This window comes from Camelus bactrianus, chromosome 8, assembly GCF_048773025.1.
Source record: "Camelus bactrianus isolate YW-2024 breed Bactrian camel chromosome 8, ASM4877302v1, whole genome shotgun sequence".
Classification (NCBI taxonomy): domain Eukaryota; kingdom Metazoa; phylum Chordata; class Mammalia; order Artiodactyla; family Camelidae; genus Camelus; species Camelus bactrianus.
The window spans coordinates 7,700,897-7,726,546 of record NC_133546.1 but is presented as its reverse complement, the minus strand read 5'-3'; the positions used below and the strand labels follow the sequence as shown (position 1 = coordinate 7,726,546).

The window sequence follows — 25,650 nt, the reverse complement described above, 5'->3', positions numbered from 1 at the left end:
AACTGAGTCCTTTTGTAAGTGTTTTCTTGTTTATTGCTGGTTGCTTTTAATCATCCCATTACATTCTGTGTTCTCAGCATCACTACACTGTACTTAGGTGTGCATTTTTTTTGTATTTATTCAGCTTGGTATTTTCTATGCTTCCTACATCAATGGGTTTGTTCCTTTCATCAATTCTTAGCCATTATTTCTTTGAATATTGCTTCTTCCCTATTCTGTCTGCTCTTTTCTTCTGTGACTCTTTTATCCATATCTGTTTCTTTCTTCATAGTTTCCATCTCTTTGTATCTACGTGTTGCAATCTTATTAATTTCTTCTGACCAGTCTTCCAGTTCTCTAATTTTCTCTTCTGCCATTTCTAATCTGCTATTTAACTATCCACTCAGCTTTTATTATTCATGGTAGTATTTTTCACTTATGAGTTATTTTGGCTATTGTTCAAACCATTATTTATTTTTGATTGTATTTTTATTTCTTTAAACATATCATGTATAACTTCCTCCTAACTGCCTCTCTGCCTTCATTCCTTCCCCATCCAATTGATTCTGCAGCCAGCTGCTTGATTAATCTTTCTAGAGTGCAATTCTGATTTTATAGTGTAAATCCATTATGTTGGTATAGCTTGTCACCTTTTTGAAAATCTTGCCACTAGGTTATCTCACCTGCACCTCACAGTAACTTTGTGGAAAACAGTTGATGTGTTTTTCTGTTCAGTGGTTTCCTTTTGCCTTCAGAGTAAATCCAAACTCTCCTGTCCCCTCATCCTTCTATTACTACCTCTGTCTTACCCTTGAAATCGTATCACCTGTTAATCCCTTTCATGTATCCTACAGTCCAAACAACCTGAACTTCTCAAACCTCTCCTTTTCTTTCCTCACATTGGTAAGAATGTCCTGGCATCACTGTTTCCACTAGCATTATCTTTCCTTCAAGGTCTGGCTCAAAGGCTGATGCTTCCAATACCTTTCATTTGCCTCAACAGCTGAACATGCTCTGTCTCTCCTGTGCATAAAGCAGTGGACACGTAGACTCACATGTGCAGATACACACAGACACATGCACACACACACGAAGACATAGACACACAGACACAGACACACAGACACACGGAGACAAAGAAACACAGACATATACACAGACAGACACACACAGACATGCACACAGATGCACACACACACACACACACACACACACACATCCTTCCCTCAGGAATTAATTGCTTTGGCTCAGAGTTCCTTTCTCTCTCATCCCTGTTCCTCTGAAGCTGCTTTTCAAAGTCAGGTTCTGTGTCATCTTTGTAGCCAATCCCATTTTATTCACTCCAATGCCTTCTTTAATAATTCTTCAGCATAGAGGTGACATGTACTTATAGGATCCTATGTACCTCAAAGGGAGCACAGTGGAGACATCTGAGACTACGACGTCTGTATGACAGAAGACTGAAGACTGTGTGACACCTGGTGGCTCCCCGAAGGCTTTCTAGATGGAGGGTAGGACTGGAAAGTGGGATGTGTTCAGCGGGACTAAAATCTGAAGAGCCAAAAGGCTAAAAAGGCTTTCTACTGATTCGTGTTTTATATGAAAAAGAAGAAAAACCCTCCAGAGATACAGTCTTGAATGGATGAGTCAGTCTTGGGTGAATGAATGGAGCCCAGGCCTGGTAGCAGCATCCACATCCCAGAGGGTATCAGAGTGAAGGCAGGAGTAGAGAGCAGGGCAGTGGTCCCTCAGCCTACCTTCCAGAGGGCATGTCCTCCAAGGAGATGCTCTTGCCTTGCATGTGAAGCCCCTGCATCTCTCTTCCTGGAGAACCTGTAAGCATCACCTGACTGGGCTCAGCCCCTTCAAGCTTTCCTTGTGATCTTGGAAACTGGGCACATTTCCTTTCCTACCAACAGTTGTAACACTTTGAAAAATACAATCCAATGACAGTTTCATGTCAGGCTCTACAAACCAAGCAAGCAGAGGTCTAAAGAGAATATCCAGCTTGATTAATTAGCCTGTTCAGGAGTTTGCCAACTATTGCAATACGCAAAGCAACCACATTTTGATGGCTACGTATGACCCTCTATTTGACAAGAAGTCTATTAAATCATGCAGATAAATCACACATTAAAGTGAATGATACACAATTCGACCTCGTGCTTTGTTGTCACCAAAATATATTTCTTCTGAAAGGTCATTTGGATGCTGTATCTTAGTCCTGTGTGCGCCTTCAGTATTTATCATGGCACTTAACACATGGTACGTATCCTATGAATGTTCACTGAAGAATTAAGTTACTTAAAAATGATTCTCTAAGGTTTAGTGTGTTCTTACCATTCTCCATGGTTCTGTGGAATAGCAAAGAGGAGTGGGAGTTTGCCATCAAGTCAGGAACAAGAACACATGATGCTAAACTGTGTGCTGCAGCCCATAAGGGCTAAAGAAATTTGCAGAGAAAACTCTTTGAGGATCTAGCCAGGAAAGGCTTCCAGGAGGAGGTGGCATAAGATTGAATACAAGCAGCAAAAACATCTGTTGAAGTGAACTGATTAGGTGAAGGGAAAACTGGCTGGAGGACCTGCTTTCAAGAGAACTCGCTCACCTGGCTGGCAAGTCTGTGCTGGCTGTAGGATGGGGGCCTCAGCTGCTGGCTGTCTGGGCCCCCCACAGAGCTGAGTGTCTGCAGTTGGTGTTCCCTGGAGCAAGTAATGCACAAGTTCCAGGCAGAAGTAGCAATCTTTTACGACCAGCCTCAGAAGTCATTCAGCCATTTCCATCATATTCTGTGGCAAATAACAACCTTGATTTAACATGGGAGAAGATGGCACAAAGGCGTGGAAACCAGGAGGTGGAGATCACTGAGGGCCGACTGGGAGGTTAGCTGCACAGGTGGATGCTCTAGCCATATCCATGCTTTCCTGCAAATCCCCAGGTTCCCTGACCAATGGTTTGTTTCTTTTTGAATCTTTACTCCAAGCCCCCTCACCTTCGCTCCAGCTGAGGCCGTGCCGCAGGGGAGGGCACCGCACCTTCATGGGCCCCAGACTGCCTGCTCCACAGGGTCGCATGTGACCCACAGGACTTCTACCCTACGCTGCCTCCCCCTCTTATTTATGCCTCTGTCTCTGGCGCCCTTTGTCAGTGTGTCTCACTATCTTGTGTCCAGAAGATTGAACCTTCTGGCTTGTTTTCCTGGCAGGCATCCTTCCTGTGTGCTCATAGCTGTGACATGCCTCGCAGCTTGTACGTTCTCTCAGTGGCCCGTCCGGGATGGTTCAGACACACAGGCCCCCTTGGCTACTGTATCAGTTTCTTGGTTCTGCTGTAACAATCAGTTTGTGGGCTTAAAACAACCAAAATTTATTCTTTCACAGTTCTGGAGACCAAAAGCCTGAAATCAGTTCCACGGGACTGAAATCAAGGTGCTGGCAAGGCTGTGTGCCCTGCAGAAGCTCTAGGGGAGAATCCGGCTCTGCTCTAACAGCTTCTCCTGACTCCGGCGTGCCTTGGCTCATGACAGCATCACTCCCACCCCTACCTCTGTGCACACGTTGCCTTCTCTTCTGTGTGTCTCAAATCTCCTCCTTCTTATAAGGACATGTGTGATGACACTTAGGACCCACCAGATAATACAGGATAACCTCTTCATCTCAAGATGCTGAACTGAATCATATTTGCAAAGACTTTTTTTCCCTCCGTATAAGGTAACATTCACAAATTCTAGGAATTAAGACATAGGCATCTTTTTTGGGGGGGGAGTGTCCATAATTTCAGCCTACCACAGCAACCATCCTTCAGTATTTATGAATGATCTGAGAAAGATTTTTTTTCACCAGCTCCAATGAGAAAAGTCCTGACTGACTGATCTGGCTTGGGGCACTGGAGATTCTTGGACCAACTAGGGTGGGCAAGAGGGTGGTTGAGGGGTGGACACTGGAGCCACTTGATTGGAGTAGAGGAAGGGGCTATTCTCAAAATAAGACAAGGAAGGGGAGGCTGCTGGGCAGAAAAAAGCCATAGCTCCATTAAATGGCAACGCAGAAACATTGCAAAATCAGGGTGGGGAGTAATGAAACATTAAAATGGATGCAAACCACAAGGTGAACTCTGGGAGCTCACAGACCTTGCAAGATGTATGAAGAACAAACTCTCACTGGGAACCTGGAAAAAGTTTTCCCAAAAGGAAGACCACAGAATTCTGCCTTTGCTGGGTGCTCGTTGGGCAAGACGCACCAGGGTTACTGGCGTGGACGTGTTACTTCCTTTCAAAAAAGAGATGCTCTGCTTTTTCTTTTTCATCAGTCTGTAATTCATCTCGCAATCTTTTCCTCTCTGCAGAAGGACACAAATCTGGTCAAGTAGGGAGCTGTCACCATGGAAAGCTGACTGGACCACAGGTGGTGGGCTGCAGTCAGGTCTGCAAGGGCAATGCCGGGTGACAGCGGCACCCGCGCCCAGAACGCCCCCTGCCCAGCGCAGGCGCCCTAGTCGCCTCCAGGGGCGCTGCCAGTCCGCTGGGACCCGCGGCGAGGCTTCCAAGGCTGGGAGCTGATCGCAAACAAGTGGGAATTGGGATGGGGAGCCCTAAGTAGTGTTAACATAGGAATCGGAGGAACCGAGGCCGGGCAAGTCCTGGGCCTGGGCTCTTCGCGTGTTTGGAAAACGCTTCCTTTGAACCTAGTTCATGCTCTGCAGAAACCACAGCCCTGCGGCAGCAGGGTTTAAGGGCGTTAAACCCCCTTCCTGGGTGCGGGGTGTGGGGAAGGCCGGGGTGAGAAGCAAGAACGACCGCAACATACAGAAAGAGGTGAAGGAGCCTGGCTTGGGTCCCCAACTTTGAAACCAGAGGTATTTAAGGGGACAGAGGACATTCCTGGTCTTGGCAAGGATTCGACGTGACGGGCCATTTCCCGAGCCAGGAAACGAGAGAGGTTAGACACCAGGAGCACATCTCGCGCACAGCAATCCCTGAATTTTCCAGACCCTCCCAGCGGGCTTCCGGGGCGCTGGGGCACCCTGAGCCCTGGCCTCGCGCCCCGCCCGCCTCGGGCCGCCACCCCCCGCCTCTCGGCCACCGGCAGGGGGCGCCCGCGCGCGGCTAAAAGGCGCGGCCGGCGGAGGGCGGCCTCAGTGCGGAGCGCGGCGGCCGGTGCGCGGGCCGGGAGGGAGCGGCGCGGGGCCGGGGCGCTCAAACTCACACCCACCGCGGGGACCCGACGGCGGCCCATCCACGCTCCCCGACTCCCGCCCAGCGCCCACCGGTCAATCACCTGGCCCAGCCGGCCGCGCGCCCCGGGCTCCGGATGGCGCCCGAGGTCCGGGCGCCCCCGCGGGCGCGTCGCCCGCTGCCCTGGGCGGCGCTGCTGCTCTTGGCCGCGCTGCTGCCCGTCGTCTCCTCGGCGAGGGCTCCAGGTACGCGCAGTCCCGGGCTCCGCTGCCCGGCTCTCCGCGCCTCCTCGCCTCTTCTCTGTCCACCTTCCGTGCGCCACTCACCCCCTGTCGCTCCGGGGATCGTCGCCCTGTTCTTTACTGGCTGCATGTCCTGTCACTAACCTGTGCGTCCTCATCGCTCGCGGGCGCGGAGGGGCGGCTGGGGACGCGGGGTCTTGGACACTTGGTGCCTTGCTTACAAGAGGCGGGCGCGGGGACTCAGTCGGGCAGAGGACCTCAGCGCCCTGGGTTTCAACTTTGCCGTCGAATGCCTCGGAGTCGGAGACTCAGCAGTCTAACTTTCCAGGGACATTTAGGCAAAGAAAATAAAAGACCGAAAAAAAAAAAAAAAAGAGAGAGAGAGAGAGAAAAGAAAGAAAAGCGACCTCTTGGCGCTGCGGTGGGGGTGGGGGTGATGCTTTCCTTGGCCCAGAATCTCCCTGTGGGCATCCTTCTTTCCTCCAGTTTCACCTGCCCGAGGCAGGGATACCTGTTGGAGGACGGCACTTGGGAGACCAAAAGGGAGGCAGAGAGGCAGGGCTGTTCTAGAAGCGCACGGGGAAAGCTGTGAGCTGCCACGGGGCGGTTGGGTACCTCCGCGCCCAAGGAGAAGGCTAGAAGCCGTGCATCTCGGTGGGAGCTTTGGAGCTGGGAGAGGACAACTGTCTTGAGAGGAGGGAGAGGGAAGTGGGAGAGTCGTTTCGGGAGAAGCTTGCCCTTCCCCAAAAGCTGAGGCTGGAGACGGGTTGGATGCTTTCTCTGGGGGCTGAAATAGGAGCAATGCTTTTTAGAAAATGCTAGTGGGCTGTTTTCAGATTTCTTGTCGGTTTCCCGCAGAGAGAAAGAAGTTTTCATCCCTAAGCCTTTGGCGGCCCTTGTTTCCACTCCTGTGCAGGCATTTTCACACTTGATACTCTGTGGCTTTTATTTATGTCATCAGTTTGTAGGAATTAAGACGTCGACATTTTTGTTGATACTGTTCACTCCCAGCTGGGTTATAAAAATTCAGATGTGATTCCAAGGAGGGCTACTTGCTTTACGACACTATTTAGTGTCTCGTTTGCTCTCTTATTACAAGGGAAAGGGGAAAAGTTGCCTTGTGACTGCTTTTGGTGGGTGCATAACGCTTGTTTCACGGTTATGCCAAGCGCTGAGATGCTAAATGCCACTTGTTCATAAAAGGCAGTTCCAGCTGTAGGTTTTCCTCTCTGTTAGCTACTTCCAGGAAAGCATTCACTGAATATTTTTTATAGTATTTATCAAGAATAAAACTATTTTAAAGACTTTCAACTTCCCCACCTACAACCCATGGCTCCCCCCCCCCCCAAATTTAAATTCTCTGAATGTTGTAAGAGTTTTTGTTTCAGGAAACAGACTGAAACTGGAACCAATATTAAACTGGCATTTTACAGTCTTCTACCTGTTAGAGCCCACTTCTACCTGCCCGATGAGTTGCATTTGAGTGGGTCTGAAGTCAGAGTTGCCTGGGGTAGCTCTGGGAATCCTGTTGTGTTCTCTGCTGCTCCTCCTTATGCCTTCTGTTCTGTAAATCACTGAGCTGTGGAATGTTGGAGCTGGAAGGCTCGCTGGCACTTCTCTCTACTGTGTTGACGTGGGATTTGCAGTAAAATGATGACCAGACTAGAAGTGGACATAGGAGGGCGAACACATTTTGAAATGCACATCTGCTGTATTTAAATAATAGAATTCTATTATTATGCTGCAGGAGAAATCATGGGGCACGTAATTTATTTCATCTGCTCTCTGGGAAGCCTTCCTGTCTGTCTTGCTGTAATGGCTACAGTCACTGCTCCAGACTTACACTCTGGGTCTTACAGCAGAGCTGTAGACACGCTGCTTCCTCTCTGGCTGAATTAATGCGCAGGCTTAGCCAGCTGCTTGAGTCCTGCCCTCTCCTTTCCCCCAAACCTTTGGCGCCAGAATTGCTGTAATGAAATCACCCAGAACCACATTCACAGTGGCAGACCATCACAGCTTGGGGGAACTTGCCTTAAGACAGGGGTGATCTGCAGGGCGTGCTGAGGATCTAAATAAACCCTTCAACTTGGTGTTCACTTAAAGTGTAAAACAAAATAAGCAAGCGATGCCTCCTCCCTTCCATCCCTGCAGTAAAATACTACGCAACCATTAAAATTGTGCTTGCCAGTCTGAAAAGATACCTTTTTCTAAAAACATATGGAGACACACACACTCATATCCATTTATAGTGGTTATCTTAGGATGGTGATGAGTAATTAAAAATTTTTTTTCTTTAAAGCTTGAAGACCCTTTCAGGGAATCCACAGGGTCAAAACTATTTTCAAAGTCGTAGCAAGATACTCCTTGCCTTTTTCAGTGTTGAAGTTTGTAGCGAGGGTACAAAAGCTTAGTGGGGGAACGCGGGTGCTTTGGTGTGAGGTGCGGCAAGGTGCCATGATGTACCAGTAGATGGGGGACCAGCAGCTGAATCTGCTGCCTTATTCAGGCTTTTGAAGTTGAGAAAGGATTTGCCAGTTTCAATGGAGAATGTCCTTGGTGCAACAGTAAAAACGATTAATTTTACCAAATCTCTACCCTGGTATGCATGTCTTTTAAACGTTCTGTATGAAGATACGGGAAAGGCACTTAAAGCGCTTCTGCCGACGGCCCCAGTTCATTGGTAACCCTGGGGGGAAGCACTGGTGTGATGGTTTGAGTTGTGAGCGGAACTAGCTGCCTTTTTCATGGAACACCACATTTACCAGAAAGAATGACTGCAGACAAACTAGTTATTCTGATTTGGGTATTTGGCAGACATCTCAAAAAATGAACAAAGGCAGTCTGCCACTTCTGGTAAGATAATGGCTCGTATGTCTTGCCAGTGAGAAAATTTGAGCTTTCAAATGAAAAATAGAATTTTGCCTAGTCGCCTCCAGATTCCTCAGCTTGAAAGCTTCCCAAATGCTTAAAAACTTTTCTAACAAGATTAGGTGGTGATATAAATGAATGTGATTTTAAAATAGCATGTTATAAAAATGTGTCAACATTTAGATGTTCTGCATAACCAAGTGAATTTGTAAATCCAAGTAACTGATCCAGTGTTACAAAATCTTGTCTGGCTGAAAGATTGATCCGAAGTGCACAACAGCTCAATGGAGTTTTTTTTTTTTTTTTTTTTTTTTTTAAATGGAGGTACTGGAGATTGAACTCAGGACCTCGTGAGTGCTAAGCATGCACCCTACCACTGAGCTGTAACAACCCCTCCCCAGCCCAATGGATTTTTACTGTAACAAAATATGAAAAATTCTTTATATAGTTTCAGATTATACATTGCAATTTACCTTTACGAAACTGCTACTTGATGAGTTTTGGTGTAGTATCAAAGATTTTCCAAAATTATTTGTAAGGGTATTAAAATACTTTCCCCATGTCTGTGTGAGGCCAGATTTTCTTTAGAATGTTCAGCCAAAACAACACACTGAAATAGGTTGGGGGCATAACTGGACAGGAGACCCTGCTGTCTTATATTAAAGAGATTTGCCAAAATGCCATTCCTCTCACTATTTCTTTTGGCTTTGGAAAAGTTATTTTTTCATAAAACACAGCTTGTTTTGTCAGCTTGTAATGGTTGACTGTTGCCATTTTAAAATGAATTAATAAGTACAGAGTTTAACCTCTTCCTAGATTTAATTTCTGGTCAGTAGATATAGATGGATAAAACCCACATAAATATAATCTCTGTGAGATAATCGTTGATTTACGAGAAGAAAGGAATCTGAAAACAGAAAGTTTGATAACCACTAGTGTAGAGAAAGGAAGTTCGTTCAACATCAAGGCACCTGGGTTTGAATCTCAGTGCTGCATTCACCTGCTGTGTGGCCTGGGCCAGGCTAGTTTCCAGGAGACCAAGCAAATAAGATAGATTCCTTCCACCCCCAGGAGCCCTCACAGGCTTTCCTGTGACCCAGCCTACATGCAGCTCTGTAGGGCTTCCTGCCTACTTCTGTCCTCTTTGAGAGCAGAGGGTGAATATACCCTTTCCTTTTATCTTGTGCATTGGAGCCCACCCAGATGAAAGAATTGTTTTATTCATCAACTGAGCACACAATTCATCAGTAGGAGTTAGAAGTTGTACAGAATTGCGGAAGGACAATGTATGTCCCTGGAAAGTTATCATCAGACTGTTCAGAGCATTATCAATATGTCTACCAAGACCATTCATAGCTCTATTTAAGGCATAAAGGCCCATCCTCTGACAACCGGCCTGGGAGGGACTGAGGAGTGGAGAGGTGTGTTAGTTTCCTATTGCTGTTGTAACAAATTACCACAAAGCCAGTGGCTTACAGCAACACAAATTTGTTATCTTATAGTTCTGGAGGTTAGAAGACTGAAATGGGTCTCACAGGGCTAAAATCACAGGTTGTGTTCCTTCTGGGAGCTCTAGGGAATCCAGCTCTCGCCTCTTCCAGCTTTGAGAGGTCCCTGCATCCCTCGGCTGGTGGCCCATTCCAGCAATGGCATCACTCCACTTCCACCCACACGTCCCCTTCTCTGCCCCTGACCTTCCTTCTCTCTCTTCACTCTATTCCATCGGATGTTCTCCCCATCTCTTGGTCCTTAACTTCATTGCATCTGCAAAGTTGATTTTGCACATGTGAGGTCACATGTTCACAGGTTCTGGGGATGAGGACATGCACACCTTTGGGGGCCATTATTCTGCTACTGCAAAGGGTGAGGGTGGGGTTCGGGGGAACCTAGACACAAACACTTCAGGAAAGACCCCAGCAGGATTTGCCAGTTAAGGAGCAGGCCTCTTTTCATTGATCCCTATGGAGTTTAGGAATTTCTTGAGTTATCAAACTTATCAGAAGCTTTTATTTCAGTTAGAAAATACAGAGGTGAGTATTTAAAAGTATAAAGATAAAGAAGAGAAAAAATATGTATGTATGTGTATTTTCTTGTTTATCCATAGAATCTTTATATGAGGATACATTCAAATCTGAAACCTTGGGTCCCTTTGGGGAGATCTGGGTAGATGGGGGTGGGAGTGGATAGTATTTCATTATTTCTTTTACCAATTTTAGTAGACATATATCAGAGCACTTGGAATCAGGGAGGTGTTGGTTATACATATGAGCGAATATCCTTTTTTTCCTTCCTTCTAGATGGAAATTACAAAGAAATTGAATTTAAAGAAGTTGAATATAATTTGATTTTGGGCAACTGTGTTATTATTATTACCTCGTTCAGGAAAATTCTCCAGCATGGATCAGATGGTTAAAATTTAGAAATTCTGAATAAGGAATTTTTGTGCCGCTGAGTATTAGGTGACGTCATGTGGAAGACACATTTTCCTGCTAGTTCCTTTTTGGGCTCTCGGCCCGGCGGGCGGCGGCACTTTCCCTCCACGGCCCTTAGAGGGCGCTCCTGGCCTTCCCGCCGCGTTTCCGCCGCCGGCGGGCCCCTCTCACTCCAGCCCCCGTGGCAGGGGGTTTTATAGAGACAAGATTGGAGATTCCTTCACATATTAAGTTAGGAAGGACAACTCATTCATTGAGAATGGAAATATCTGCGAGTTAGCAACTGTCAACTGATCAATGGCGAGAAGAAATCTGAAGCTTAAACCTAAAGCTGGGGTCAGCGGCCCTTTATTTGCTGGGGAGCCCCGGCAGTCTCTGCAGGTTCTGGCCAAAGCGGCAGCCGCTGGAGGAGCCGCGGGGACAGGGGACACTGAGCGGGGGTGCCTGCCTCTTGAGCACTGGAAGTCAGTTTTGACTGAGTTTTGACGAACCTGTCTCTCTCAGTGTCTCCGCTCTGCGCTCAGTGGATTCTTTTTGTATCCAGGGAAAGCATGCAAATTCTAAGGCAGGTTTATTTCTCTAATTGGAGAGCTGCTAATGTTGATTTTCCTCCTGTGGACTCTTACGTGTGGAGCAATGATTAAATTATAACATCATCCTAATCTGTAAAGTACAGTCTGTATAATTCTACGTTCATCTTTACGAGTTCTTTGGTTTGCATTTAATGTCTATTTCACGTTAACTGGCAGTTAGAAGCGCCACGGATGACCACTTCCCTGTGTGTCATTTCCTTTAACTGTCACAGCAACCTTGTGACCTTGGTAACATCCACATCTTACCCTGAGGGAACTGGGTTCAGAGAGGTTAACTGATTTTCCTTAAGTCAGAGGTGCAGTAGGTGGTCATCCCAGGATTTGGACCCCAACCTCCTGGATCCAGATCCCACACTCTTCCTGCAGACTGGCCGACTCCCGTGGGTCTGGGCGTTTCCTGTATTCCCCTGTGCATCTCCTAGGGCCGCGGTTTCTGATTTGCTCTGGATGTCCTTCCAAGTCTGCGCATTAGTCCTTTTGCTGTTGAGAAATGATGCTGCCTGCACGGAAGTGAGTTGAACTCCAGTAGGGCTTAACTTTGGAGGAGGCTGCAAGGAACCCTACTCCCTGTTACAGAATAGATTTGGCGTTCGGACGCAAGCAAGATCCTCATTGTAGGAAAGTGCCCTTTACTTACTGGGTCTTGTTAAAACTTGCCCCTGAGGCCAGTGCTCTCTGTTGAGTTTGTTACAAAAAATCCTTCACCCTTTAGTGCAGTGGTTCTCTGAGTGTTTGATCCCGAGGATGGAAGTCACAGCTCTGAGCTGCTGGCCTTGTGTTCTCACCAGGAGCCTCCCGGAATTCACATTTGTGTCTGGTGGACTGTAAAGTCAAGAACAGTGCTGAGAAACACGAAGTGCTAGTCTGTGGGGCCGACAGAGCCCTACCTCTCCCACAGATTGTCATACTGATGGTGTGAAAGTATTTCCAACTTCTCAGAAAAAATGTGTCATTTAAATGTCAGGATTTGTTTCTTAGGGATTATGTCCTGGTGTCCCATCACTTCATCCACCTCACGAGTCCTGACCCGGCCACTCACTGGCACTGTGTGGCCTTGGGAAGGTCATAACTCTCCAAGTCTCAATTTTCTCATCCAAAAAATGAGGGACTTGGACTGGAGATCTGGTGAAGGGCCCCTTCCAACTCTAAATTTGTGTGAGTCTCCCTTCAAAGGCATACATTCATTCATTATTCATTCATTCCTTTAGCAAGCACAGGGATTCCAAATCCAGTAAACACAGTCGCTGTGTGATAGCATACAGGCCTGGGGAGGGGGTGGGGAGGATACAGTGTGATGCCTGTTAGGACAGTCCCAGGGGACCGGACTGGAGGGTCCGGGACAGTCGTAGCTGAGCTGGGTTTTGAAGAAGGGATGGACATTACTTAGGGAGGAAAGGTGAGGAAGGACAGTTCAGGTGGAGGAACCAAACTTGATGCTGTGTGAAGGCCCAGAGGCGAGAAGCATCGTGACACATTTGAGAAAATGTGAGTGTTGCAAGTGGCTCCTGCAGAGTGGCCCTGGGGGAACAGTGACGTTTGGGCTTGGAGGGTCGGCAGCGGCCGGATCAGGAGGGGCCTGGAGTTTGACCGTAATTCACAGAAACCGTGGCCGCTGAAGGACTGTATGTGGCGCAGACTGGTTGGAGGTCAGGTGGCCGGCCCAGCGGAGGATGGCGCAGCAGTCGGGCCGGGGGGGCAGGTGGCCGTCCTGTTCTTTGCCTTTGCAGGATCTTTTGCATCTTATTTATTTGGGCCCTTGGGGGTTTCTTCATTACAAGACAGACCTAACTGCTGTCTTTACCTCCAACTTCTGTCTCATTTGAAGAATCCTTTTGTTCTGTGTTTTCCAAAATGGCTCATATGTTCTAGAGCGATCCATCGTGGAAAGGGCTTCCGGGCGCTGCGGCTCTCAGGCACTCACAGGCGGGCAGACGGTAGACGGAGTCAGGGTAAGAACACAAAACAGTTGACGGTAGTGACTTCGGGGTCGAGGGTGGATCTGTGGAGAGAATTCAGTGCAGTTTCCAAAGGAAAACCCTGTGAGTTATTTTAGGGGTTCCTGGGGTGGGGGGAGGGCAGTAACTAACTTGCATTAAAGAGGAAATCAGTGGATATAGTTTACATAGACTTTTTACAAAGTCTAAAACTCTGCTCTGAAGGTTACTTGAACATCGACTCATTTCAGGGTTGGAAGGTGGTTTCGCCCTGGACAGATGGGCGGAGGGTTGGTCAACGCTGGCAGACGCAGACCGCGATGTGCCTGAGCTGCTCTTGGGAGAAGGATGGATAGTGGGTTCCTACGCACCGGCGCTGTGGCTGGACCTGGTTAGCATCATAATAAGCCATCTGAGCCGGGTGTGCAGCCATGGTCCCTCGTTTGAGATGACATCGTGTTTGTCTGCAGATGCGATCCCACAGACAGTCACCCTGGGCTGGGACCCCCAGGGCCGGGCAGGGCCAAAGAGGCCGGACACCTGAGCAGTGAGGTGTGGCCCTCTAGGAGCTCAGAGAAAGGACCCCAGCCAGGGCAGATGACGGCGGTCCCCAGGCAGACGGGTCCCTGAGAGCAGAGGGTGGGTCCTCTGGGCAGATGAGGGGAAAGCAGCAGGCACGATCTCATGAGGGCAGCACCAACTCATCCTCCCACTGTTTTATAAAATGAAATCCCCTACAGGGAGGGCTCAGCCCCCCGGACCAGTGATGGTGCAGTGGTGTCGGCGTCCCACCAATGCTTCCACTTAGAGAGAGGACCGCGCACGTGTGCCTGTCACACAGGAGCCAGTGCGGCTTATTGTGTGTACTGTGCTTGTCGTGGGTCAGTTTAAAGAAGCTTTAAGTGACAGTTTCTCTGGAGACTGCTCTGGTGCCCTCTCTTTTCCCAGGCATAAGGGTCAGGGCTTTGGACAAACACTGTAGGCGTAAAAGATTATTATTTTTTTAACGGTTTTGAAATGTTTTTATTTTCAGAGAGTTGTAGATTTTCTTGCAGTTGTATAAAATAATGCAGAGAGCATGTGCCTGTCACCCAGTTTCTCGCAAAGGTACCATCTTGCATAGTGCACGGTTGCTGCCGGGTTGCCGGCTTGGTGCAATTCACTGATTTTATGCAGAGCTCGCCTGCTTCTCTGTGTGTGTTTCTGTGTAATTTTATCACACATGTAGATTGTGTGACCATTCCATTCCATCAGAAGGACCCCTCCTGATTGGAGATGAACAGACATGCATTACTATATATAAAAAAGATAAACAACAAGGACCTACCCTGTGGCACAGGGAACTATATTCAATTTCTTGTAATAACATGTGATGGAGAAGGACCTCTCCTGCTGCTCTCATTCACCATCCTTCTTCCCGCCTCCTCAGCCCTCAACCACCATGAATCTGTTCTCCATCTCTATAATTTTGTCATTTCAAGCATGTCATATAAATGGAATTGTATCATATTAACCTTTGAGTTAGGTAAAAGCCTATTTTTAAAAAGTACTTATTTTTGCCCATTCTGCTTGAGGTCACTGCGTTAGCTGGCAGGTGTTTTTGTGTGTCCTGAGATGTTGCGGTGTGTGATTTGGCAAAGCAGGAAAGTACTGCTCTTACCCTGGCCCAAGCCACCTTATCTGGCTTATTGCAGTAACCTACTCACTGGGCCCCCTGCTCCTGCCCTCTCCCACTCCACTCTGTCTTCAAAATAGCAGCACAGTAATTCTCATGACGCATGAAGTCCCAGAACCTTCTCTCTTTCTCAGGTAAAAGCCAAAGCCCTAGGAAGTTTTCAAGGCAACATGATCATCTTTTATACCAGGTCTTCCTTCACCATCAGCTTCAGCTGCTGGGCCTCCTTGCTGTCCCTAATGTGCACCTTCCAGCCCCAGCGCCTTTGCACTTGCTGTTCTCTTTGCCTGAAAAACATGCCATAAACATCTATGGGCGGTCTCTCACCATCCTCACATGCTTTATGCAATATCACCTTCTCGGGGCCTCACCTGACCACTCCCCACCATCTAATGATGTCATCTTATCTGTATCCCGCAGCGCTTCTCATTCCAGCTGTATTTTTCTCCATAACCTCTTCGCTACCTGAGAGTTGGTGTATTTCACGTTGGTGTTGCTCATTGCCTGTCTTCCTCCGTGGTGACCATGTGGCATTTTATCAGTTTTGGTCACTGAAATCTCCCCCTTGTCTAGAATGCTGCTTGCAAATAATGGTTGCTCAGTAAATACTTACTAAACGAGTGGATGTGAATTCTTTGATATTAACTACACATGATGCACATGAAATCTGTTTGCATATGTCCACCTCAGGCCAGCAGGACACGTGGGGTTGGTGAGTGTGGGACAGTCCGTGCATCCCTCTCACCTTGACCCGTAGAGTCAGTCAGCACATGAGTTTTGAACCTTGGCTTGTGCTGGCAGCCCCACCTGCTGCAGAGTGGAGCGTTTTATTTACACGGCATGCTAGCTTCCTAGGACTGCCATAAGGAAGGGCCACAGACTGGGCAGCTTTGGACAACAGAAGTTTATTCTCCTGTAGGTCTGGAGGCTAGAAATCTGAAATCTGCAGGGCAAGGGCCTACTCTTTCTGAGACTCTAGGGAGGAATCCTTCCTTTTCTCTTCTTAGCTTCTGGTGGTTTCCAGCAATCCTTGGTGCTTCTTGGCTTGTTGACGTGTCACTCCAGTCTCTGTCCCGTATCATATGGTATTCTCCCGGTGTGTCATCTTATAAGGACACTGGTCATATTGGATTAAGGCTAACCATAGTCAAGCGTGATCTCATCTGAACTTGATTCCATCTGTAAAAGCCCTGTTTCTAAATCACATTCACAGGAGATTAGGAGTTTGGGATTAACAGATACACATTACTATATACAAAATAGATAAACAACAAGGACCTACTGTATAGCATGGGGAACTACATTCAGTTTCTTGTAATAAGCTGTAATGGAAGAGAATCTGAAAATATATATACATATGTATGTATGTGTATAATTGAATTGCTTTGCTGTACACCTGAAACTAACATTGTAAATTGACTGCACTTCAATAAAAAATAAGAATTAAATTAAAAAATCACGTCCACAGGTACTGTGCGTTAGGACTCAGCACAGCTTTTTGGAGGATGCAGTTCAGCCCACAGCCCTTGGCATGCCTGCATACCAGCGCGATGCCTTTTCAGTAGGTGAAGGAATTCACTCAGCTTCCAGCCCTGGGCCCTGGTTGAGATGTGGGAAGACACAGGCTGCATTGTGTGTGTGAACTGTCAACCCAGAGTCCCAAACACCTACACACAGCCAGGGGGCCCAATTCAGAGATCAAGCCTGGCTGGGCCCTCCATTCATAAAGGAAGCAATGAAGTAGTTAACAAAGATCTTCTAGGGCAAGTGGCTCTGCTCGGTGCTGAGGCACAGGTGGCAGAGGCCTCATAAAGGAGTTGGGACTGATGGGACAATACATAATGGCATCCAGGGGGACACGTGCAGCAGTATAGGATCATCCAGCACTTTCTAGCCAGCTTCAGCCTGCCAGGTGTCATGTTAGGTTCTGACCGTTTTGACCGATGCACGTAGAATTGTAGGATCAGCAAGAGAAACCGCCACATTTGTCTGAGGACCTTGCTGGGTGGGTACACTTTGATACTGACTCAATCTACACCACCCCCCGAATCTGGTACAATCTGGGATGTGTCACTGTCTTTCTTTTATCTCCGTTGTATTCTCTACTCGAGACTGCTAGGTAATATGACGTGGCGGCCTGGCTCTCCCAGAGTGTCTGATGCTCTGACGTTCTCTGGGTTATGGAAGAGCGCCATGTTCTCTTTCTGTTGTAACACGTGCCCTGGCCCTGCTGTTTTTAATACCGTTTTCTACCCCAACGCAACAATTTCCTTCTATTATTTTTCTGATAGACTGGGAGGATTGAAGCATCTTCTTATGCTTAATAGCTCTCAGAACCCACATGCGTACCTACAGATATCCAGGCAAACCACAGCTAAAGGGAAGAGAAAAGAGGGGCAGGGTACACTAAGTGCCTGGTTTCCCCGGGACCTGGGCTGGTCTTATTTTACAGTTGCATCCTGGCAGCATTTGGACTCTAACACCCAGGAAGGAAGAGGTCTGGGAGACGAGACACAGGCCATTGTCTGAGCAGACTGTGTCTCTCTCTTGTAGAACAGGAGGGTTTTGACTTGGGGTCCCAGGGATGAGTTCCATGGAGCCTGCTGATGCTCTGAAATGGTAGTGAGTTTTCATTGCAGGGAACAACTCAGAGCAGGCTGGGTTAGAGTCACAGAGAGGGTCTGATTAAATGTCTTCTTAGAATTGAAGTCGTGGAAAGCAGTGGCCAGTGCTCCCACTTATGGGAGAAGAAACCTCTAGCAAAGGCCTCCTTGAACCCCACTGATGTTCCCTGATCACCCCAGCCTGAGGAGGACTTCCTTTCCTCACCCTTCTGAGCCCTGATAGTGTTTACTGTTGGTAGCACTCAGCTGATGTTTGATGTCTGACGTCCTTGCTGTCCTTTTCAGATGCCAATAGAGCGCTTGCCTCGGGCGACCGAAGACCAGTGTCTTTCTTACACACCTGGGATTAACTCACTTGTATCCCAGTGCAGTGCCTTGCTTAGTGACCCTGTGTCACCCCATTGGGTAACACATTCATAGATGTTTATCTCTGAAGGTGGGAGAAACCTGTTGGAATTTGGGTAGACTGTCTAGTCGTGGAGAGACTCAAAGACCATTTTGGACACACAGTTGCTAGGCAGATTGAAGAGAGGAAGTTGGATCTGATGACCCAACTTTCCTTTCAATTCTCAAGACTCTAAAATTCTAATAAACATATTCTGTAAGTATATCCCCCAAGATTGCAGGGAATGAGGACCCATGGCCCACTCTGTGGGAAGAGGGAGAGTTGACCGAGGAATGGGGATCCTGCCGGCTCATCTATTGGGTTGTAGTAGGTGACACCAGCCATCTGTGGCCCTTCTTCCTAACACTGTATCTCACATCCATTGGGTGCTTAATGATTTGCTTTCACATTTTATTCCTACATCAATCTTTTGAGGGTAGCTATTGAAAAGAAATGCATTAAGTTTGATACTTGTAGAGTGACACTTTGATGGCTTATTTGCTTGGTGTGGGGCCTTTGAATGGGGGTGGACATGTCCTAATTACAAGTGGAGAAAAATGGGCTTTTCTCAGCCTTTACTTGACTTGACCCTGATCAACATTTCCTTCTTCCTGAAAATCTCTCCACTTCTGTCTTCCATGATGCAACTTGAATCCTGGTTCTCCTCTTTATCACTAATAGTTCAGGTTTAAAATGTCTTCATCCTGGTTATCCTTTAGACACCAGTATTGAGTCCCATTGGAGATGCCAAGTAGACAGTCAGATGCGCCGGTGCTCAGAGGAGAAGCCAGGATTGGAGTTATGCGTTCAGGGGCCATCAGCGTATGGATGGTATCTGCAGTCATTGGACCAGATGTGCTAACTTAGACAGACAAGGCCCAGGGAGTGCACGCAGAGAAGAGGCTGGACCAGAGCGGGGCACTCCACCATTTTGAGTTCTGGCAAAGAGGGAGGAGCTGGCAAAGGAGACCAATGATGGGGAAGAAAAACCAGAGAATAAGGTGTCCTGGAAGGCAGGAGACTGGGGTCAGGGAAGACAGAAGAGGTGCTTCCAGGAGGAGAAGCATTCAACTGGTGTCGGAAGTAGAGTAAGTCAAGGGCCAAGAGTGAGGATTTGGCACCATGGAGTCTTCCCAACATTCGTAAGATCTCGTTCAGTGCAGAGAGCCCATGTGCCCCTGTGGATTCAGCTTCTACTGATGACTTCCAATTGTATTCCTTTGGTTCTGATTTCTCTCCAGGACTCCATTTATTCCTTGTAGTTATAATTACAGCTGAGAGGCAACCAAGTGTAGTAGGAGGAGCATGGTCTATGGTTTTGGGTCAGCCTGGGTTTGACCACTGTCACATACTAGCTGTGTTCCTTGGAGAGTCACTTAATTCTAAGACTCAGTTTCCTCATTTATAAAAGTGGGGATACCAAAGCACAGTTCACTGGGTTATGGAGATTCAAGATCTAATCGTTGTGATAACGTAGAGCTCTTTAATCTCTTCTGGTGTAGCTCAGAAACTGACACGTGGTAGGGACTCAGTAAATATCTATTGCAGAAGCGAAAATGGCTGGCGAAAAGGAATGAATTAAGTTTGACATTTGCAGAGTGAAACTTTGGTGGCTTATTTGCTTGCTGTGGGGGCTTGCTAGGTGTACAACAAATGTTCATTTCCTCTCTTCTCCTTTACTTCTCTCTCGATTTTCTCCTGGTCACAAATGGCCCCACTGCGAAATTTCAACTTTTTTCTCATCAAGTGTGTTGTGCATTTTTTCATCTTCATTGATAGATTATTTCATCTTCACTGATAGATTATTTGCCAGTCATCACAGTGATTATCTGAAATATTTAAAATTTTAAATATTAAAAAGTTTTTAAAAAAGTGACTATCATTAGCCATCTGGGCTGTCCCTGGGTCCATGCAGTGGTTGGCCTCTGATCACATCTGCCCCATTTGCTCTGTTTCATACCTTCTTCTCCACAGCATTGGCTTGGCCTCTGTTCTAAGGGCATTTTTCAGGGAGATTTTTGAGTAGGATGAGTGGTGATTTCTAGCGACAGTAATGCCCAAGTGTTTAACATAGTTAGACAATGACTTTCACATTTTGGGACAAGGAATGAATTTTCAGGGAGTTTTTCTTGGCTGTCATGTCAACAGTTTATAGTAGGCTGAGTGTAAGCTGGACCAGCAAACAATGGTAATTCTTGAAGAAACTATTTCGCAGTTGTGAACTGAATTTGAAGAATGTGCAAAAGATTCCATGAAACCCTGGAAACTACCGCTTTCTTAAAGGGTCTCTGATGCCCATCAGCTGCAGGCAGGAGTCCCGTACCCCATTCCCAAACCTTTAAGGTGTTTTCTCTTTAAAGTCCCTTGTTTTCTTATTGTTGTCATAAATAAACATATCTATGGAATTCTTCCAATTACATTTCCTTAAACCATTCTGGAAAGCTGGTGGTTTAGACAGGGAAAAAATTCTTCAGTTTTTCCTCTGGAACCATAGTTTTTTCTTACTTGGTCCCGGAATAAAATGGCCAAGAGCTTTCAAACCTTAACTCCTAATGATTGCATTCTGCCAGCTCTCTCGGTTAAGTCCACTCTGATTTCTGGCTGCATCATGTTCTGGTGAGAACTTACTCAAGCCCAACCATACAGATCAATAAAACATTGACATTGTTAAAATTAAATTCCCGGAGTGGATCCCTTAAAAACAACAAACAGAAAGAAATGAGTTAGAGCATCTCTCATATAGAAGTCAAGAGAAAAATGGACTTTTTTTTTTGGATCCAGAAAGGATGGTATCAGGTCGCCACAGACTGGGCTGCTGATAACACAGTGTCTGATGAGCCATGGCCAAACAGGTAAGGGAACTGTCTATCTTACTTGGGAGCAGAGAGGCTCTCAGGGACCTAGGGTCTTCCTGTGTTTCTACTCTGCCATCCCAGGCCCACTGTCATTCTCAAGCTGGTCACTTGATTTTCCAAGATGGCTGCTGTGTCTCCAAGTATCAGGTTGACATCCCAGGGCGGGGGAAATGGAGGAGGATACAAAAGGCAAAAAGCACATGACAGCAGATCCTGATCCTTTTACAATGGTTTCCTGGAAGTGGCAGCAGTAACTTCCTCGTCTGTGTCATTGGCTAGCGTTAACCACACGACCACCCCTGGCCACAGGGAAGCTGAAGGGCCATGAAGATGTGGTATCCTGGCCTCTGTTGTAGAGGAAAGAGAGGGAGGAAGGAGCAGCTGGGAGTGGCTCCTGGGTACCCAACCCACAGTGGCCCCGCAGCAGTTTCTGAATTCAATGCAAACTGCCAAACTGTTCTTAATTAGTTGGGAAACTTGGCTAGAATGGGACTGACTAATACAAAAACCAACTTGAAAAATCTCAGAAAACATCTTGAGGGAAAAGGCAGATTCATTTTAAGAGTATCCTTTGGGCTTGAGAATTTGATTTCAGCTTTGCCATTTCCTGTTTGTTTTGAAGCAGAATCCCTTGGTGCTTCATTTTCTTGTCCATTTTTGTGTTCTTCTGCTCTGTGGGTCTTCCCCGAGTTGGTGGGGGGCGGGGGGAGAGGAGAGAAAGAAGATAAGGAAGGGGAATAGAGTGAGGAGAACTGTATGAACAAATATCCTGGCTTTCTCTCCCTTCTCCCCTAAATACAAACAACCTAGAATCTAGAACATTCTAGGAAAACTCTGCCCATCGGAAGCCATTAACCTTGAGGTGATGGGAGAGCATTTGAATGACAGCCTTTGTTTACCAGCATCACGGAACTGTGGCTATGCTGAGGGTGCAGGTGGCCTTGGATGGGAGGCTGGGGGCCAGCTACTATGGAGAAGGGAAGGGGACAAAGGAGGAAGGGCTGCCTGAGTGGCTTTGGGCTCTTCCCATGTTCCCGGTGGCCTCAGGCATGACCCATTTGCATGCAGCCCCCAGGGGGAGAAGTTCCCTGAAGCCAAGTGTGAGGATCACCTCTGTCCAGGACAGGAGGCCACCTGAAACTGGCCCAAGGTGGAGGATGTTTGCACAGAATTGGATGAGAGTGTGGTGGCGCTGACCATCTAGAGAGGTTGGAAATGGACTTGGACAAACTCTACTTAAAGATGAGCCAGTGGCTCGAGTTTTGAGACTTGGATGTCTTCACCATTTGGCTTCTTTGAGCTGATGGAGAAAAAATGTGATTCACAATTGTATTCAGTGACCATCTAGTGCCCTTATAAGCACGTTGGCATGTAGTCCTGTGAATCTGGCCTTTTAGTCTGAATAAAATGATGCTTTGTTGTTATCAAAATACTAGAAGATGCCTGAGGGGCTGGGGATGTGGTGGGAACTCAGGTCTAGCAGAGGCCGGGGTGAGGTGAAGGGGAGTACACACTGGGCCCAGTGGCCCCTCTGGTCATTAGAAACCCTGTCTGGCTGCTCCAGCCACACCCAAGAGCCGCCTGGGGCATTTGGAATCTTCCAGCTTCTCACTCTGCTCAGTCCCAGCCTCACCAGGACATATGACAGGACATACTTGCCATATTTGGGGGCGTGGGGGTAGAATCCAGTAAGTCACCATGACCTGGAGAAACTGACTGGGTTTTGAGGAATGTGAACCAGGGTTGAAGTCTGGAGATCCTGGCTGCCCTTGGTCTCTGGAGGGGCCCGGGGCATCTGCTGGCCTTGGTGTTTCTCTCTGTGTGAGGACGGCACCATGTGGCCCCCCTGGTGGGGTCAGAGGTTCGTTTGCACGGCTCTGTCAGCTCCCTGGAGTGTTTTTTAAGTTTCAAGACTCCAAAGGCATAGCATTTGGTTTCCTTTTTTATGCACTTATCCCTAAAGGACCACACCAACCGTGGAGAATGGTTTTCTTGAACTCCACACGTATCGTGAAATCTCAGAAGAGAAGCCAGGCCATTATTTTAACACTCAGTCTCTGTCTCCCAAACCCAGCTTTCCAGGTGGAAAACTCGGTCAACTATCTAAATTTTACTAGGGTCGGTTTTACCCCCACAGTTAGTTGTAAAACACCACATACCTCCCCTCCCTCTTCTCCGCTTTTTTTGAAGGGAAGGGTCATAACTGTATGGCAAATGTCCCTCCAACATCCATTTGAAAAATCATTTAAAACTCAGTCACTCATTTCAGTGTTTTGCCTGCACGTTGCCAACCATCTGGCTGTTTTGACCTTTCTGGATATTCCTGAGCTGTCTGATATCTTATGGATAATAGCTGAATTTTTCCAAGTTTCCTCAGAATCTTAGTCACGGAGTCATATACCACATCGCTTCCTCCGCCAAGCTACACTGCAATTTCAGTCTATCCTAACCTTTTCTGGCATATCAATTGGATTTTTGGTCAAACATTTGTGGCTACACTGAGATCTGTGTTTTCTTCATTTCAGAGTCTGGGAAGCATTTGGCGGTTTTCAGTGGAAAGTAAAACTTGAATTTCAAACAAAGAAGAAGTAGAGAGACTTACATAAACATGAAGGTTTTGTTGCATTAGAGAGCAATCCTGGGTAGACTTAAGAAATAATTTTAGCATTTGGGGGTTTTACAGGACTGGTTTATTTCAAAGGCTCTTAACATTCCTTTGGGGGTTCTCGCCTTAACCACGGTTGTCCCCGCACCCTCCTCGGCCACGACCCGCCAGACTGGGTGGGCTTCAGGGAGCCCTGGGCTAAGAGTGACAGCTATCCCTGACTGCTATTTGCTTTCATTTCTTTGGGTGTGTCTGCACTGGCAGCCTTTTGTGACCAAATGTACTGGCTGCGGGGGTAGCTTCAGAAAGTTATTTTTGACTTCCATAGAAGATCTTGATTAATAGTCTCTTAATCCATTAGGCTCTAACTGCCAGTGGCAAAAACCCAACTTGAACTAGTTTAAATCCCAGAACTCCACGGCTTGTGGGACTGCACATGGGGAAGGGCAGGCGTTGAGCTGGCCACAGTGATGCCTGGATCCAAGGCTCTGACTGCCCCCAGGCTCTCTCTCCATCTCTGGTCTCATCACCACCAGCATCACCACCAATTCTGGGATTGTCCCTTCACAGCTTCATGACGGGAGTGCAAAGGCAGTGCCCAGGGTCCAGCTCCGATGAGAATGATTCCCGTGGAGTCTCCTGGGCCGGGTGGGGTCATGTGACCAGAGGTCTGTCACCAGAGGATTGGAGGAGACTTCCCAGGGAAGAGAAAAACAGTGTGTCCTTCACAAGCACATTTAGGATTTGCTGCCTCCTAGGGATTTTAGGGGCTTGGGACTCTTTAGGAAGGTGGGCAAGTGGGAGACTTTGGACGCAATTATTTTTAGTTCAGGGAACCCTGAACTTTCCTTCTTGTAGTCTAGGAAGTAGCCCTTGGCGGAGACCCCTTTCCAGGAACGTATTTATTTTTGGCCCTTGTGGATGCGCCGGTCCACTTAAGGATGGGCGGGCAGTGTGAACCAAGGGAGCGAGTTTCATTTTGAACCTGTTCAGTCTGGAACTCACATGGGCCTGTCGAATAGGCAGTAGGGCCTTTCGGTCTGGAACGGTTAGGTGAGCGCTGGACATGAGGAAGTCCTCGGCTGTGCTGGTATCAAAGCCAAGGTAGCACCTCACGCTCCCCTCCCCAGAGCCATCCTGGGAGGGGTCTGCCTGACTTCCCTGGAGGCCAGGCTGGTTTTCCCAGATTCCTTAGGCCCCTTGGGAGAGGGAGGGAATTCTGGAGGTGGGGGATGGGCCCTTGAACAGGTCTGTACCCTAGGCCTTCAGGGGCTGGGATAGCCGTAATTCTTCTCCAGACTTAGCTTTCATCTCGACCTGTAGCCCTTCCTCATGGACCAGGCTCCCATGGGAGTCTCAGAATTGAAACAGGACACTGGGGAGTTGTCAGGATCAGCAACTAAAGGTTTTCTCCCGGAGTTAAGGTGGAGCTCACCAGCTGGCTGCCAGTGGACTGAGTCTGGACTGAGTCGGGGTGTGTGTGTGTGTGTGTGTGTGTGTGTGTGTGTGTTTCCTCATATAATATATTTTTTTAAAACTTAAGTGAATTAGTGTAAAATTGGGAGGTTTCACCTTAAAACCAGGATTTTCAGCTTCTTAGAAAAGCCCCAGAATATCAGAAAATCTGGGTCCTGAATTCCTTTTTGTCAACAGGTGCCTGAAACTAAATTGTGCCTTCAGGCAGAGTATGTCTTCACTTGTTTGATTCATCTTTCTGGTCGTTGGAGGTGCTTGGGTTGGAGACCTCAGTTGACCTCATTAGTCTAATGCCTCCTGACATACTTTCCTTCAATCCATCAGCCGTTTAAGTGAGTATTGAGTGTGTGGTCCGTACCCGGTGCCCAGAGAGGTGCGAGTAGGAAGGTGGGGGGAGGGACAGGTGAGGTATTGTGCCCCCTCCACCATGATAAATGGGCCCTGGGAACCTAGCTCCGGACTCAGTCTTCCCAAGTGTGTTCATCAGCCCTGGAGGCCACTCTGCAGACCCTCCAAGGACAGACAGTGCAGAGCTGTCTCAATCTTGGAATCCATCCTTGAACAGATACAGGTCTGTATTTTCACCCTTTAACCAAATTGACCTTCCAGGGCCCTCTAGGATAAGACCTGGAGTTTGGAGCTAGACCAAAGTAAGAACTCTGGGTGCTGACTCTCCCTGATTTTTTTATTCCCAAACAGACCAACGGAGGTCTCATGGGAGCCATTGCATGGAGATGTCCAGCTTGGCAATGATCAGGTATCTGAAATCTCATCAAAATACCATTTTGCCACTCCAGAGCTGGTAAAAT

The 25,650-nt window shown here is 47.5% G+C and overlaps 1 protein-coding gene across 3 annotated transcripts in view; it reads left to right on the top strand.

Moving 5' to 3' along the window:
- The first annotated feature begins 5,105 nt into the window (after positions 1–5,105).
- The window catches only part of FNDC1 (fibronectin type III domain containing 1), a 91,467-nt gene continuing 70,922 nt past the window's right edge, over positions 5,106–25,650 (top strand). For 2 of the 3 annotated variants that reach the window (XM_074368060.1, XM_074368059.1), the window contains exon 1: positions 5,106–5,397. In XM_074368060.1, the coding sequence (XP_074224161.1) occupies positions 5,289–5,397 (109 nt within the window). In that variant the 5' untranslated portion in view covers positions 5,106–5,288. The remainder of the gene's footprint in view (positions 5,398–25,650) is intronic. The other variant, XM_074368061.1, reaches the window with a different exon arrangement.